The following is a 15653-nucleotide window of genomic DNA, read 5'->3' on the forward strand; positions in this document are numbered from 1 at the left end:
ATACCAAGCGGCGTTCACAGTAGAAGTTCGACTGCTCCAAACATTTGGAATTTTGCCGCAGCAACGATAATAGATCGTCTTGCCGCTCGAGCGGCGCGGCAGCTGCGAATTCGCGGGTGATATTCGCACCATTTATAACGGTCTATAGCGCACTTTGGAGACCCTGTTCCAGTTCCCACAGGAGATGAAACCTGTTTCTTATTTACTAGAACGGCTTGCATTAGCCGCTATGGACAACAACAACAACGAAAAAAATTACCAGTGGCTTAGCTCGGCTATGCTAGGATATACGTAGCGTGAGCTAAGGTTCAGCTGGTTATTATTAGTTTTCCTGGTTGTCTAGGATTAGCTTGATTATCATGTTTACTGCTGCTTCAATGACACACACACGGTATGCGCATTATGTGACACATGTACATTTATCATGCGGCTCCGGCACAGCGTCACTAATCGCCCCAGAGCTAACCTGGTTCCACAGGCTCACGCCGGTGTTGCTGCGACGCACGAGCCATCGGTTTCACACCCGGCCACCCCTCACATGATCACCAATTGGGCCGGGCCGCCACGTGCGGAACGGAGGTCGGCGAAGACGCTGGGCGCGTGGGGTGTGAGAGAGATGCCGGGCAGCGAGCGTCGTGTGACGTCACTGCTCCTCGCTCATGCGCAGCATGTCTCTGGGAGCCACACGAAACTGCTCAACCTCGGCCAGCGTAGTTCACGCTACAAAAACAACAATAACAGCAGCAGCGCCGGTATTTCGCACAAAGGGTCAACTAAGGCTCTCGCTTTGAAAACAATGGCGTGCGCCGTGCTATAAAAGGCGGCCCTTTCAATTGCAGCCTATCCACAAGTGTAGGCATTCTGGAAACGATAAGCCTACACTCCCACCTTTTTTACTCGCATATAATGAAACTAACAGGGGAATCGAGATATCGCGCCTCCCAGCAAGCAACGGCTGTAGCGCCCAGCGCAAACGCATGCGAATCGCTGACATTTTTTTTACGAGTAAGGCTTCCAGCTTTAAAGCATCCCGACATTCTGTGTACATAGCGTTCCTCTCGAGGATAGCTGCTCCAACTCAATATTTCTCGCGTCGGTAAATCTATTCAGATGTCTCTCGGGCGGTCGTAAATGACACGCCGGCATCTTATCTGCAATCGAGCGAAGTGGAGCGTGCGCTTCGGGACACTTACGAAAGATAAGCCTTTAGAAAGTGATGCGCTCTTGGGTGACGCATAAAACCTACGCGTTTTTAGGACTTCGGCTTGAAGATCCAGCGTCCGTGTGAGCCAGCGAAAAATAACCTTGTATACAACGGAGCGGGTGCGCCGATATGAATGATTTACGGTCGGCCTCTATATTTATCGCAGACAAGAGCGCGCGAAGCGTGAGAGAGTGCTTTGCATACGCAACCGCATCTTTCATCGGAAGTGTTCCTTGCCGCGCTTTAACGTCGTTAGTTTTAGAGAAACCATAACGCTTTCGTCTTTGTGCTTGAACTGGAACATTACGAGGGGTGGAGTGGCCTTGGTATTGGAGATGGATCGATGCTCTACTCATCAGTGCGCGTGCCGAGAGAGATGGAAACAGCGGCAGCCAGTTTGGTAACGAGCACGTACATAATTCAAGTGAGATCCTTCTGGCCCCGAACGCTGTACGCTGTACGCTGTACAGATAGGAGGCCAAGCACGAGCAGCTGAAAAATTCACGCTTCGGCTTTACACACGGCCGCCGGGGGGAGACATTAGAGAATTTATTATTGAGAATTCGCGTACTCAACACATGCCACGAGGAGCGGCGGGGAACACGACTGCAGGAATTTGAGCGAGCGGTCCCACTGAGTTAGTTAGTGGATTCGCGAGCTCGCGAACATGCCGGGGTCCATTACGGCGGCGCGCTGTGGGTAAACAACATCCGAACCGAGTGGAAGTCGTGTCTATTTCAGACGTCGCCGCCCCGCTTGTTCGGTGCCCGTCGGGTCTGACCCGTCGATAATTCACGCTAAGCGTCGAATGTAGGGCGAGCATTTCGTCCGGAGCGGGTGCCATGTACACTGACCTCTGAGAATCTTCACATCGTGTTTGTGACACCTTAAATTTATCCATAAGGTGATCCTGTCGCGTTGACATTACTACAGAGTGCAGAAGTTTGAAAGTGTCGTTGAAAAGGGGATGTAGTGGAAGGTAGTTTGGCTTGAAGTTTTCGTTAGGCAGAGCTGTTCGGTGAGTGAGTGAGTGAGTGAGTGAGTGAGTGAGTGAGTGAGTGAGTGAGTGAGTGAGTGAGTGAGTGAGTGAGTGAGTGAGTGAGTGAGTGAGTGAGTGAGTGAGTGAGTGAGTGAGTGAGTGAGTGAGTGAGTGAGTGAGTGAGTGAGTGAGTGAGTGAGTGAGTGAGTGAGTGAGTGAGTGAGTGAGTGAGTGAGTGAGTGAGTGAGTGAGTGAGTGAATTGGTCGGTCAGTCAGTCAGTCAGTCAGTCAGTCAGTCAGTCAGTGAGATTGTTTGTTTGTTTGTAAGCTAGTTCCTGTACAGTCGGCCAAATCTGTAACTATAGCGTTCGGGAGCGGTGACTTTTAATGCGTCAGAGGCGTACGACGGAAGCCAAGTCGCAAACAGGACGAGTTCCAAACAATTCGGAAGCCATGTTGTAAACAGGCCCATCGTCTGCTAGGCTGTTCTTTCCTGAGAGCGTCATAAGACTGAAAAATCGCAGCTCGCGCATGCTATAGTTAAAGATTTGGCCGACTGTACATGTTGCCATATCCCGCGACCATCTTGCGACGACAATGCACCCTTCTCCGCGGGGTCTCTCACGAGACGTCTTTTGCCGTCTCTCCAGGTGGTGAACCTGCTCAACGACCTGTACACGTGCTTCGACTCCATCATCGAGGAGTTCGACGTTTATAAGGTAGGCTTCATTGTACGCGCTTGAGCGGGGCAAGGCCGACTTGCTGCCTCGGGCCAGTGCGCAGAGATCTGTTCAGTTCCAAACCCTGGAATCGCGAGTCATGGTAACGCAGGTGGAGACGATCGGCGACGCCTACATGGTGGTGTCCGGAATCCCGGTGCCCAACGGGGACCTGCACGCGCGCGAGGTGGCGCGCATGTCGCTCGCACTACTACGGAACGTGCGCTCCTTCAAAATCCACCACCGGCCACAAGAGCAACTGCGCCTGCGCATCGGGTTGCACACAGGTGATTCACCGACTGTCTCCTTAACCACGTTGTTTGACTGTCTGTTTTGTTTGTGCTGCTTGTTTTGCTGGTCCGAGTGCGCCTATCGCTTTATGAAAATACCTTCACGATTTTTGTTGCCGTATTTCTAATGCTTTTCTTTTTTCCACTGCTGTATACTACTACTCCTTGTACCTCTTTTTGCACCTCTCCTTGTACCCTTGTTATTTTCTCATCATTTATTTATTGCTCATTCCTGTTCTCTTCGCCTTCATGATCTCCCTCTTTTTTCTCCCTTTTCTTCAATCATATCTGGAGGATGAAAACCAAAGTTCGAAGTGCCGTTATAAAGGGTACGTGGTGAGGCATAGTTCAGTTGAACGCTAAAAAAAGGGGGCCAAAAGACGGTTCCGGCAGAAAAAAATTACGCCCACCTCCCCTCGCGGGAACCCTGGTGTGATGCGACGCTGAAGGGGGTTCCATTGTGCGTTTCCGTTGGGTCGATTACTCGAATTCCGTGAGCAATCGTCGGGTAATGAGAGAGAGAAAGAGAGAGAAGAGCTACGTAACGCGGACGACCGTCGACTGAGAGACCGGCCGGAGCGCGGCACTCCGCTTATATGCGCAGCGCGCCCGAAGGAGAGGAGACCGCGGAGAGAGAGAGGGCGCTGCACATGCGCACAGCGCGCGCTTACGCCGCGCGCAGCGCCGCCCACCGGCGGAGTGAGAGAGCGCGCCGCACTGCGTGCGCCACAGATGTTGGGGGAGAGGGCGCGCTATCACGGAGAGAGGAGAGGGGGTGAGCGGAGGAGAGACGCAGCTGTGCGGACGCGGACAACGACGACGCAGGAAGGACAGGACCGCCTGCAAGAGATGCTCCTCTCAGCGTCGCATCTAAAACGCTAGATGGTCAAAGTTTATTTTAACGCAGTTGTTGATATATGTGAGAGGCGCTGGGTTCGCGTTCTGTTTCTACTATTTTTTTTTTGTTTACTCCTCTCTAGCTTGTTTTCCCCTTCGTCCTGTTGCTCCTCAATATGACATGCCATCTTGCCCAACAATGGAAGCTACTGACATTTGCGTTGGTCAAGAACCGAAGTTTCTAATTGCTCTTTCTCCTGTGGGTTGAGTTCGTAGCAGGCGAAAATTCGTTATAAGTATTACGTTCATATCCAGGCTCAGAATTTTTTTAACTCTCTGGAAGCAGAAGTGCTATACTTAAACAGAGGAATAAACTTTCGACCATTTCGATGCCTCTTTTTCGAAGCGCAGGCAATAACAGGTCGAGAAAGTGGATAGCTGGTGTATGTTGTTTCAGACATTATTGATGCGGCACATTCAGTTGGTCCTCAGCTGTTAGAAGTCTACATCGGTGTAATGAAAAGGGGGCCTTTTTCAACTTCAACTCTATTCGCTTATGCAGCAAGCCATTTTATAACGCCCGCAGCTTTTGTGTGGACTTTTTTCTTGCTGTAAACTCTTGGTCCCTTCCCTGCCCGAAGCAGTGTGCGGAGATACCATAATAACACATACATATTTTTTTTTTAATTTTTTATTCTTGCTAAAACAGCCGGAAAGCAATGGAAGACAGTGGTGGTGGTAGGATACAGTGGAGGACAGTGGTGGTGGGATACAGTGGATTAAAGGGTAAGGCGAGGTTAGATGAGAGGATGGAGGGTAGGGGAAGTGAGTTCAGATTGTAAACGCAAATCTGTTTCGCAACCAAAAGAGTGCTAATACCATCTTGTGGACAGTCGTGGGAAACGGGCACTACCTGTATTCTTTTACTGACGTTACCGTTCCGAGTCACAACGTCCACCGCGCATTTAGTGGTACACGACACTGCATCCAGCACCGACTCTCGTGACGCTTGCGCCTACAGTGTAATAACGTTCAAGGAGTACTCACACGAAATTTTCGTGTTACGCTTTTTTCGCTGCAATGGGTGCCTCCTGCCTCCCCACTAATCATAGAATGGTACATTAGACGGTCGATCGCAGCGTAAATAATCATTTACGGCGTCGTTTATTCGTGTCAGTTTCGTTTTCGACAAAACGAACGCTAAGCGGCCGCCATGACAGGAGGGTGCACGTGACGTCACCATTCTTGTCGCCCTGCTGACGGTCTGGACGCGCGCGTGAGCGAGCGCACGTGCGCGCCCAGACCGCCCGAGGTCTTCACCATCCCCACGCACCCACCCGAGCAGCATGACGGCAGTCTCAAAACCATGCCGTGGTACACACGGCGTAGCAACGCGCGCTAACCGCAGCCGACGCGTCGTCTACGTCACGGGAGCCCCGACGTCGGCAGTTGGGGGCAAGTAGCAGATGATGTCATGACGGCCCGCTCTGGAAAATGGATTTAAAATATGTTATACTGAACGCTAACTGTTGAAACTTGCTCTGAGATATTTCTTGATAAAAAGGAAGCATTGTACATAGTTATCTAAGCTTATAAATTTCGTGTCACTACTCCTCTCAACACGAGCAGCTGTCATTCCTGTGAACGCCTGCCAGTCACCTGCCAGGAGTGTCTCAGTGGAAAAACAGGCTCAATAGCTAGTTCTCCTGTTTCCAACGCACGAGACGTTCGTTAGGTTCCAACCACCGGTAACCCTGCTGAAATGCCTTTTTTTCTGGCTGCTGAAATTCTTGTATTGGCGTGCAAGGCTACACAGGGCCAGACTGGCGGACATACGACCAAGAAAGTTCGCCAAGAAAGATCATCGCATTAAAAGCACTTACGTGATTTCCCAATCTAGCGCTCCCGTGCAGCCCCATAGTACTTGCGGGCTAAAAAAGAACGCCGCACCCACAGCAGCTTCCTCGCCCTCCCTAGTGCACCAAAAACGTCGCGAATCAGGTTCCCGCGTACCAAACGTACCTGTAAAATATGCAGACGAAAGCCTGACGGCTCCAAATTCCCAAAAGAATCGGGAAAACCGCGCTCCCGCCCCCTCATTTATTCATCAGTCGATCCGCGCGCACGGCTGCTCTCTTGTGATGTGTGTGAACTTGATCCGATGCTCATCAGCGCCGCTTCTCCCTTTCCGAGAGCACAATGTGTCGCCGGATTTTCGCCTTCTTGCAAGCTCAAGCGTGAGGCGGTCGAGAAGGAACCGCCCACATGGCGTATTGGCGGTGAGATGTTTTGAGTGGCGCCCCCTGGGTTTGACGTGGGTGTGGGACTCGCGCCGATGTCGTCTGCTACACTCCGCTTGTGAGGGGCAGCAGTGTCTGTGCTAGAAATCGCCCGCTTTTTTGCTTTAGTGCATTACAAATCATAGTTCTAGTAATTCAGTTATTTTTTCCAGCTTCTCACACATCTAAATTTCAAGCTGTATCTCCCACAAGTTTGCGACAGACGAGGAGATAGAGAACAACTTCCTTCAGAGCATCGGTCAGAAGGTCGCGAGTAGTTCGTCCTTTCTGGCTTATTCGCGAGGATCAGCGCTCAGAGCTCCTCGATAAGCATTCAAAATGCGTCGGCTGAATGAATGAATGAATTTATTGTCAAGAAAAAGAAAAGCAAAGACCGCCAGCAGGCGTAAATTGTCACACCTAGGGGTGGACACCGGAACGCCTGCTGGTGTGGGGGTTGGGGCAGAGGATGACAGATTCATAGAGAGGAGAGACAGATGATAGAGGTGACATATTTACAGAACACAGGGGAGAGAGGGGCATATTTACAAGTTAACACACACGCACACACCCACACAATGTCTGGACCAGAAAAAAAAAAGGGAAATCGTAAAAGTTCACACATTCACTGTGCCAGAGAGTCAAGTGCCAGGCGGAGCCCTGAGGCATCCAGGTAGCCGCCCAGTGCCTCGTGGACGCTGTCCCTCTCCCTGGTGTTGCCCGGCGGCCATAGTAGCTCGTCTAGCGGCCGAGCCCTTCCTCCCAGGGCGGGCAGCAGTTCCGGCCTCCCTGCCGCATACTCGGGGCACTCGAAGAGCAGGTGCGGCAGGGACTGGACAGGTGCGCGGCAGTGCCGGCAGGCAGGGCTGTCGGCCAGCCCCAGGCGGTGCTTTCGTTCCGCCGTCCACACCGCCCCCACGCGGAGGCGCAGGATTGCCGAACGGTCTTCCCTGCAGTATTTTTGAGATGCTCTTATGAATACTCAACAGTTTAATGCTACGTACCAAGCAGCGGACCACTACACGCGCATTGCACAGCAGGAAATAAAACGGCCGTCTTCTATTTCTTTCGTTGTTGTTGACTTGTATCAGATGAATGTTTTGTTGTTGTGTTTTTGTGTGCCAAGCGCATTAATTTTTCTGCACCGTCACAAACGTCTTTTTCGGAGGTTAGGGGATGTTTGGGAGGCTCACAAAGATAGTGTGGAAATTTTGAGTGCAATGCACTTCTTAAGCGACCCTGAACCTGCGTCCACCGGCGATGTCCGCGCACGTGGAGATGGGCGCGCGCAGCCTGGCCGCTGACATGGCACATACCCACGTGGGGGATTGGCCAAGAATCGGGCGTGAGAAGGGCTAATGCACCCGCTTAAAGGAGTACTGACACGAAATTTCAAAGCTGAGATCCGCTCTAGCAATCAAGTACAACGACAACACAAATAGGTGTCTGTGAATAAATGCATCTGTCTTTCTTTGTAGTTGTGTGTGTGTGTGTGATCTCTCTTTCGCGAACATTACCGAACCGCGCAAATTCAACTCGTGCATTCGCACTTTCACATTCTTCCCCTCGGGGAAATGCCGGGAATTTTTTTAAAGACGATAGTCTTTATTGGGCTACTTAAACCCAGAAATTTTGGTCTGTCTGTCTGTCCGTCTGTCTGTCTGTGACTCGATTCAGCCACCCGGCCAAAGCAAAACAATGCCTGCGCAATAGTCTTATATAGTCACAGCTAAATCTACCCGTCTTGGTCCGGTGTAATGTTCATACTTGTCGACATTGTTGAAGAAGAACAAGACATTACGCAAATATGAGACAACAAATCAATACAGAAGTGATATTTGCAGTGCTTCTTTATAAAAAATCAAACATACTCGACTTTTGCGAAATTAAATACTTCATCAACTGCAGAAAAAGAATTCACTCCACCGTCGCCTGCTGTCGCCCACGCCACTATAGCTTCTGGCGCCATTTTAAGAAATCAACCGGCAACAGTTGCGCAAGGTTCCACTAGATAGTTTCTACGTTCTGCTTGCAACGCACGTGGAGAAGGGAAACGCGGTTCTATAAACGTTGAAGTAGGGTGCCTCGATTAACGCGCGTCTTCGCCGTACGGCAGCGATCGCATCGAGACACCCGGTTTGGAGCAGTGGAAAATTTAAAATGATTTAAGCGAACATTTGGCGTCTTTACCTTGGGAGGAGCGCGACGCAAGAGGAACAACATGAGAGGTGAGCGGTAAAGCGAAGGGAGGCATTTACTTCGCAAAAAGCCGATAAATACTATCGTCTTTTGACGTCATTTGCAACGAAAGGAGCTGATACGCGGCCAATTTTTTTCGGGTTGTATGGCATACATTCCCTTCTTCACAAATTGTCTTTCGTTACGGCTGCGTGCAAGAAGGTGCATATCCGCAGCGTGCGTTGTTTATTCACATGTAAATACAATGAGAACGTTTGTGCTACGCCACCGCGATCGCGCCCAAGACAACGTTGTCCAGAGTACTCGAAGGCGGGCTTTGTGCTCCGGATTTCTATCGTAACCATTTTTATCATAACGACCTGACTCTCAACCCAAACCATGATAACATGATTAAGGTGTTGAAGGCATGATATACTCGCTAACTAACGCAACACATACTATACGTGCACATATTACAAGAATCGAAACTGATGAATATTTTTAAGCAGCTCTTTATTGGTTTCCAACCCTTCGAGGAGCAAAGAACACATCCTATTCTACTCAGGATGGCGTTCTATGAATTGAAGAAAATTACTCTTACTTTCTTGTCCTGAACTGAGGACCTGGCCCACTAACCAGCTGAATATCATTATTAAAGTTTTCTCCTCCGCCTCCTACTCCTCCTCCTCTTGAGTGCAGTTTTCCTGTAACGCATATCCGAATATTGGGAAGATATAGCTGTAGGAAATGCACCGAAATATTCCTCCAGGTCTGAACACACATATTGTTACATTATCTTTACCGTAGACGTGACTCGTTAAATTTTGCTGAATAAGCCTCCATACTAGTTTCAAGTCTGGTATAAAACCAGCCTATACACACAGTGGGTTATTTGGAACTCAGCCTACAGTTTTTGCCGCCCGTAGTGCATGTCGGCATACTGTCATGCCATGAAAACGTAAAGAAATGTGATACAATACTTTCGAGCATTCGGCAAGGTTGCAAAAATTGTTTTCCCTTACATATGATTACCGGGAATCGTAATGCCTTCTGTCAAAGCCGACCGCCCTGAAGGCCTACAATTCGTTTTGGTCTTGTATTTTCACTGCTGTCGCTTACTAGCAGCTGGCTATTCCTTTGTTTGAAAGATTGCTTAATACAGAAGCTGACGCCTAGCTCCGAATCTTCACGCTCCGCATAAGACCGGCTTCGCAAGGAATGGGGCGACGCCAGCAATGTTTATTCCGTAGCAATATCGAAAACAGTAATTTAACTCAAACCTTGAGCTAGTGTATGCGATTTTAAGCCTTTTATTGTGACAAAAAGTTACGCACATGAAAAGTCTGGTTCTGACTAGCATCAGACGTCGACCGAGCGCTAAGAAACAGCAGGGAGAGCGAGCCTGAGTGAAGCAGACGACAAATACGAGAATCCCTAAGCCGACGTCACGGAGGCACGCTTCGCAGCGCCGCCCGTGTTCGCGCTCACCGCCAATAGTCGTGCCGTAGCGAACGATTGGTACGATCGCTGCAGCCTTCTTACACGACTTAACAGAATTTGTTGCTGAGCGAGTTGGTTCATACTTGAATGAAAAAGTAAACGTAGCGCTAAACAGACGTGGACGAAGATAAGAAACGACAGACACAGGTGCCTGCAGCGTGTCTGTCGTTTCATGTCTTGGTCCACGTCTCTTTAGCGCTAGGTTTACTTTTTCTTGCGCGGCACGGGCATCTGCTGGCAGTAACCTATTCGACTGCATGCATTTCACGCACCAGTGTGCTTGCTAGGCGGAATTTTTGCCCGCTTTGGCATTCTGTTCCTATCCGCGTACTTTTCCCCAGAGGTTATTAATGCGTGACCATCACTCGGACATTACTGGGCTCCCTAGGGAAAAAGAAGCGCCGTCCGCACATCCGCGCAGCCTGGCCCAGTCTGTCATTGGATGGATGTATCCCGAAAGGCCTCAAGGTATCCCATCGACTGCATCGGTCTATGCTCATATACAGGCGGAGTGGCCAGTGGCGATGACAGCAGCCGTCAGGAGCTCACTGCCGATTCAACAATTCCCACGTGCCCATTAAGGAGTCACCATAGTAGCAGACAAGCCGGCGCTACTTAGCGCAGCACCACTCATTCGTATGCCTTCTTTTCTCCCGCTTCCATTACCGCATCATTTGCAGCAAGCGCTGCAAGGCAGCCTTAATCTTGGCCTTATTTTCGTTACACATCTTCAAGCTCAATTCACGCGGCTTGGGGTTAGCCATTGACCATGGCAGCAGCCGCCACAAGCTAATGTCTGCTCAATTTACCAGTTTCCACTTGGGTGCGACGTCATCGCACGCTGTCCAAACGTCCGTTTGCGAGAGCATGTTTCTACGAATTTCATGAGCGCAAACCTTCCTCCCCATTGCAAAAATCATGCACCCCTCCGTCTAATGACGACGAGGGCTGAACACGAAGCTTTATCGTGACGGATTCTTTGGTTCGCCAATCCCACCCTGCGAGTGTGCGCTACTTTGGAGGTACGCACTGCTTTTCTAGGATACCCACAGTAACTCTCAGGAGTGCACTTCTTAGACCTAACGTTTGGGTTTGGGGTGTACGGCGCGAATCAGTACCTGCTGCTCGGCATTCAGTGAGCAATTTTTTGAGTGGGTGAGGTGTTAAACCTCGAGATGTGACGTTAGGCCTAACGTCCCAAACCTCAAAATGGGAAGTTAGGCCTAACGTATTGTGGCTAACGGCTTTACGGCACGCAGAGCAACGCCATTCCCACCCAACGTCGTCCTGCGGGTTACGGCTGCCGATGCGCACCTCATAACATGAAGCGTTTTAATTTTGCTACACTTCATCCACAGTCATTATCATAGTCACAGAAAGTTGGCTTGTCTGCCGGGCGTATTCACATTGAAGATGCCATCAGGGAGAACACTAAATCTTGGCTTTAAAAGTGTGGTTCTCATCCTTTTTTCGAAGAAACTATGGTGTTGTACCGGCATAGTGACCAAACTATCAGGGAGCTGGTAGAGGCCTTTTATACCAATTCGCATGACAACAAGTGTATCAGCAACACTTCAATCACTCTACATGGGAAAGAGAGCGCGCTAATCACCACTATGTTTTTTTTAATCTGTGGTTTGTTTTTGTGTATAAATTTCGTGCGTTTCAATAGATCCCCAGTTGCGAGTAGGCGCTTGTTTGTGCCATTTCTTTCCGCCCACGTTCTCTGTGCGCTTTCAATTTTCCGCGATGCACCAACTAACCCAACTTTCGGTATTGTATCATCATACGCACCCTCAATTCCCACGTATACCCACTCAAGGAGATTTGCCGATGACTGTTTCCGCTGCCGCGAGCAGCTCACGGCCAAATCGAAACCGTCCGATTTAAGTATGCGATCACGGCAAGCCGACCCAGATTCACACATACCCACTCCGTGAAGGTGGCCTGCAGGGACGAATGACAGCGGCTGTCAGAGGCTTATAGCCGATTCACCGACTCCCATTGGCAGTGACCACAACACAACCGCTCACATATATGCTTTCACTGCTTAAGGCGAAATTATGTTTACGCATTACTATACCATAAGTGGAAACCGATGCGAACCTCCTTTTTTAAAAAGAAGGTTTTTAAACCTCACTGATTGCGTTCGATTTCACGCCAGAACTGATCACTGCAGAAAAACTACTTACGCAGTGGGTTGCTCAAAGCTATGATGATGATAAGCGAATGCACATCTAGCGCCTCACGAGAACAAAAACGCTTCCCGTGGTCGGATTAGAACCTGGGTCTCTCGCGTTATGAAGCCACCTTCAATCCGACTGCGCCATTCTGACACTGTTGAAGCAGTTTGGGTTGTGGATTTTGAATCCAGTTGCATGTGAGAAAGCAACGCGTTATAACCATTTTTGTCTTACGAAAGGGACTTGTTTGTTGATTTATGCTGATTTTGTTGACTCTTTGTTGCGTATTGCTTTTCTAAATGAGTTCATCATCAAATTCTGAACGCACCTCAAAAGGCCTGTATCTGGGTAAGATCCTACACAATTGTATTTTGCAGTGAATGAATTCAGCAACCATATAACTTGATCTTCACTCTCGAAGCGTTAATCCTATCATAAAGTTGCGGAACCAATGCATGGGCGTCCGAATAGTCGAAATTTTGAATACCAATCGAATAATTCTTGTTGCTCACTTAGTATGCGATTTGAGGATGGGATATTAGACACCTCCTAGTATACTTTGACTTTGGTCGGTTACCCAGGCTGCAATAACGAGAGGTAAGCAGGCGGTAGCCTTACACCTGGCCCTCTGAGATCGAGTCGCGGCAGGGTCGGACGTTGGCGAACGTGAAAACGGAAGTTAAGTTTTTTTTTTTTTTTTTGTCTGCGTTTTAGTTTGTCTAGTTTGCTTGTACCCTTTTGCTTGCCCCCGTTTTTTCTAGGTTGTCCCAATTTTTCTCAATTTTCGCTTCAGCACCGAACCTAACCAACGGCATTACGTTCAATAAAGCATACAAAAATGGAGTGAAAGAAATACGCAGTCTTTAATTAGATATCCAAGGACAGTTTCTTTTTACTATTTGTATTCGATTGGATTGGGAAATCTGTGTATCTTAACACCACTAAAAAAAAAACTTTCATATCTTCCTTCTAAGAGCATTATGCGAACAATTTGCACTTACCTCCTGAAATTTTGAAATTTTGTTGTGGTTTATTACGCCGAAGTTATAATGTGCCGTGAGGCGCGCCGTACTGGAAGGCTCCGGGTTAATTTTGACCACCTGGGGATCTTTAACGTGCGCCTAAATCTCGACACGTGAGCGTTTTCACTTTCCGTCCATATTTGAAAAGCAGCTAACGCGTTAGGGATCAAACCCACGTCACTGAGATCAGCAATACAACGCCTTAGCCACTGACCAACCACGGCGGGTAACCCATTGAAATAATTATTTCCCATAAACAACGTTTGTTGTACTAGCTTTAAATGTAAGTACTCGTGAGGGCCTTTGTTCCACACTCAGTTTTAGTTAGTCAAAGAGATCGTCTTTTTAAGCTTGAAATCTAGATAGAAAGTAATAAGTAAATTAAAGCAAAAATTTTTCCCCGCGCTCTTGTGGCAAATGCGATGGTTTATTAACACAGTATAAACGTTGCATAGCTCCGAATATACGTTTTAAAATAACACTGCTCTGCGCCACATCTCAGACTAAATTCACAATGCAAAAAACGTTCCTTGGTGGGATTTTCACTCGCACTTCTAGCACTGCACGCCACGCTGGAGGAGGGCTCTGCCGAACGAGAAACCTCTCCGGAATAATTAAAACTCGCTCACCAAGGTTATGTCAGCTTACTGATCCCTTTTGAGCCATGTCCCGCCCTTCTCGGTACCCTGCAGACAACTAACCATTCCATTAATAACGCTTGTACAGCAAGTTTCATTTTCACCTACGCGGTTAGTTAGTAAGCAGCGACTACACTACGTGCGACAGGTCGCGCATTTTACCCGAAAAAGGAGCGCAAGCTCAACCGCATTTTCTAAGCCTACGCGCGGGAAGCGTTGCTTAGGCAGTCCGTCATTTTTTTATTAGATCGGGAAGCACGTATTTAAAATATAGTGCATCACGCATGTCGCTTCTTTTGCTAGAAGAAGAATAATATGTACTTTTCCCGAGCGTTTTCTTTAATAACCATCTCTAAGCGCCGCTTAACGTCTTAAGGGTTGTAATATAGCGATTCCTACGCCAACGCACTCATCGGAACTCAGTGGTTTAAAGTATGCCACGACTACTATCGGTTCTATTGTCGTGTATAAAACCACCCTAGTAGAGAGAAAGCCATACAATGCTAATTATTGCTTGTACTTTGGAACTTTTGTTTCTATCATGCTGGGGCCTCAAGGCTGTTCTTGCAAGCGTTAACTGTTGTTGCAGCGCGTTTGTCCCGTAACTTAATAGGTTATTATGTCTCCGAAATCAACAATGAGGGCATGGTCGCATAGCGCGAATAAGTAAATGCTAGACCACGGTCGCTCGATGGAAACCTTGTTTCCATCGAGCGGCTGTGGCTGGACATTCTCTTCCCAAGTGCATCAGCAACATGCTCTCATGCAGTTAACTACCCTGTGCGTAAACTACCGTGTTCGTGCGTTGTGGATGAAGGATCACGACGTGTCCGCGAATCCCCTGTATAGCTAGCTTTTCCACTCGGAAGCTGTTCCGCAACATGGCCCTTCACGGTTGGCTTTCCCGCGCGGCCTCCCTCGCGCAACAATTCTGCAGCGCGCGCGCAACGTACTGGACAGCACCCTGTTCCCGCCGTTTCCATCGGGTTTGTTTTCGCGCATGTAGCGCCCTTGCCCGAAACGGGTTCCCGTACAGCAGCCAGCACCACTAGAAGTTATGTTTTGCGGGACGTCGCTGCACAGTAGTAAAAGCTGTTTTGACATTGACACCAATCCGTGCTGACGTCTTCTATTAAAAAAGATAGTCTTTCTTGGGCTACTTAAAGGCACATATATTGGCCTGTCTGTATGTCTGTCCGTGACTCTATTCAGCCACCCAGCCAAGTGAAGCAAAAGCTGCGCAATAGTCTTATATACCCACAACCAAATCTAAACGTCTAAGTCCAGTGTCATGTTCCTACTTGTCAACGTTGTTGAACAAGGACAATTCATTTGGTTGATTGTAGGGTTTAACGCGCCGACGCAACGCTGGCGATGAGGCGCGCCGTAGTGGAGGGCTCCGGATTAATTTTGACCACCTGGGGATCTTTAACGTGCGCCGAAATCTCGTACACACTGGCGTTTTTGCTTTCCGCCTCCATCAGAAAAGCGGCCGCCGCGGCCGGGAATCGAACCCGCGACCTCGTGCTCAGCAGCGCATGAACAAGGACAAGACATTACGCAAATATAAGGCAGCAAATCAATACATAAGTGATATTTGCAGTGTTCCTTTATTAATAAATTCACGGATACTTGGCTTTTGCGATAGCAAATCAAATACTGCATTAACTGCAGAAAACCATCGCCTGCTGTTACCAGCGCTACTATAGCTCCTGGCGGCATTTTGAGAAATCAAACGGTAACAGCAACGAAAGGTTCCACGATATTGCCTTCCCGTTCCGTTTGGAACGCTCGTGAAGTAGAGCAACGTGGTTTTACAAACGT

General features: G+C 48.8%; 1 protein-coding gene across 1 annotated transcript in view; it reads left to right on the forward strand.

Annotated features, from left to right (window-relative positions):
* Nucleotides 1–15653, forward strand: part of LOC144178723 (atrial natriuretic peptide receptor 1-like) — a gene marked incomplete in the record, with an annotated part of 186817 nt that overhangs the window by 158121 nt on the left and 13043 nt on the right. The window contains 2 exon segments of the mRNA XM_077706794.1: nt 2834–2902; nt 3015–3189. Coding sequence (XP_077562920.1) covers nt 2834–2902; nt 3015–3189 — 244 coding nt within the window.

Source organism: Haemaphysalis longicornis, unplaced genomic scaffold (genome assembly GCF_048455015.1).
Source record: "Haemaphysalis longicornis isolate Haplotype H1 unplaced genomic scaffold, Haemaphysalis longicornis Haplotype H1 scaffold_4, whole genome shotgun sequence".
NCBI lineage: Eukaryota > Metazoa > Arthropoda > Arachnida > Ixodida > Ixodidae > Haemaphysalis > Haemaphysalis longicornis.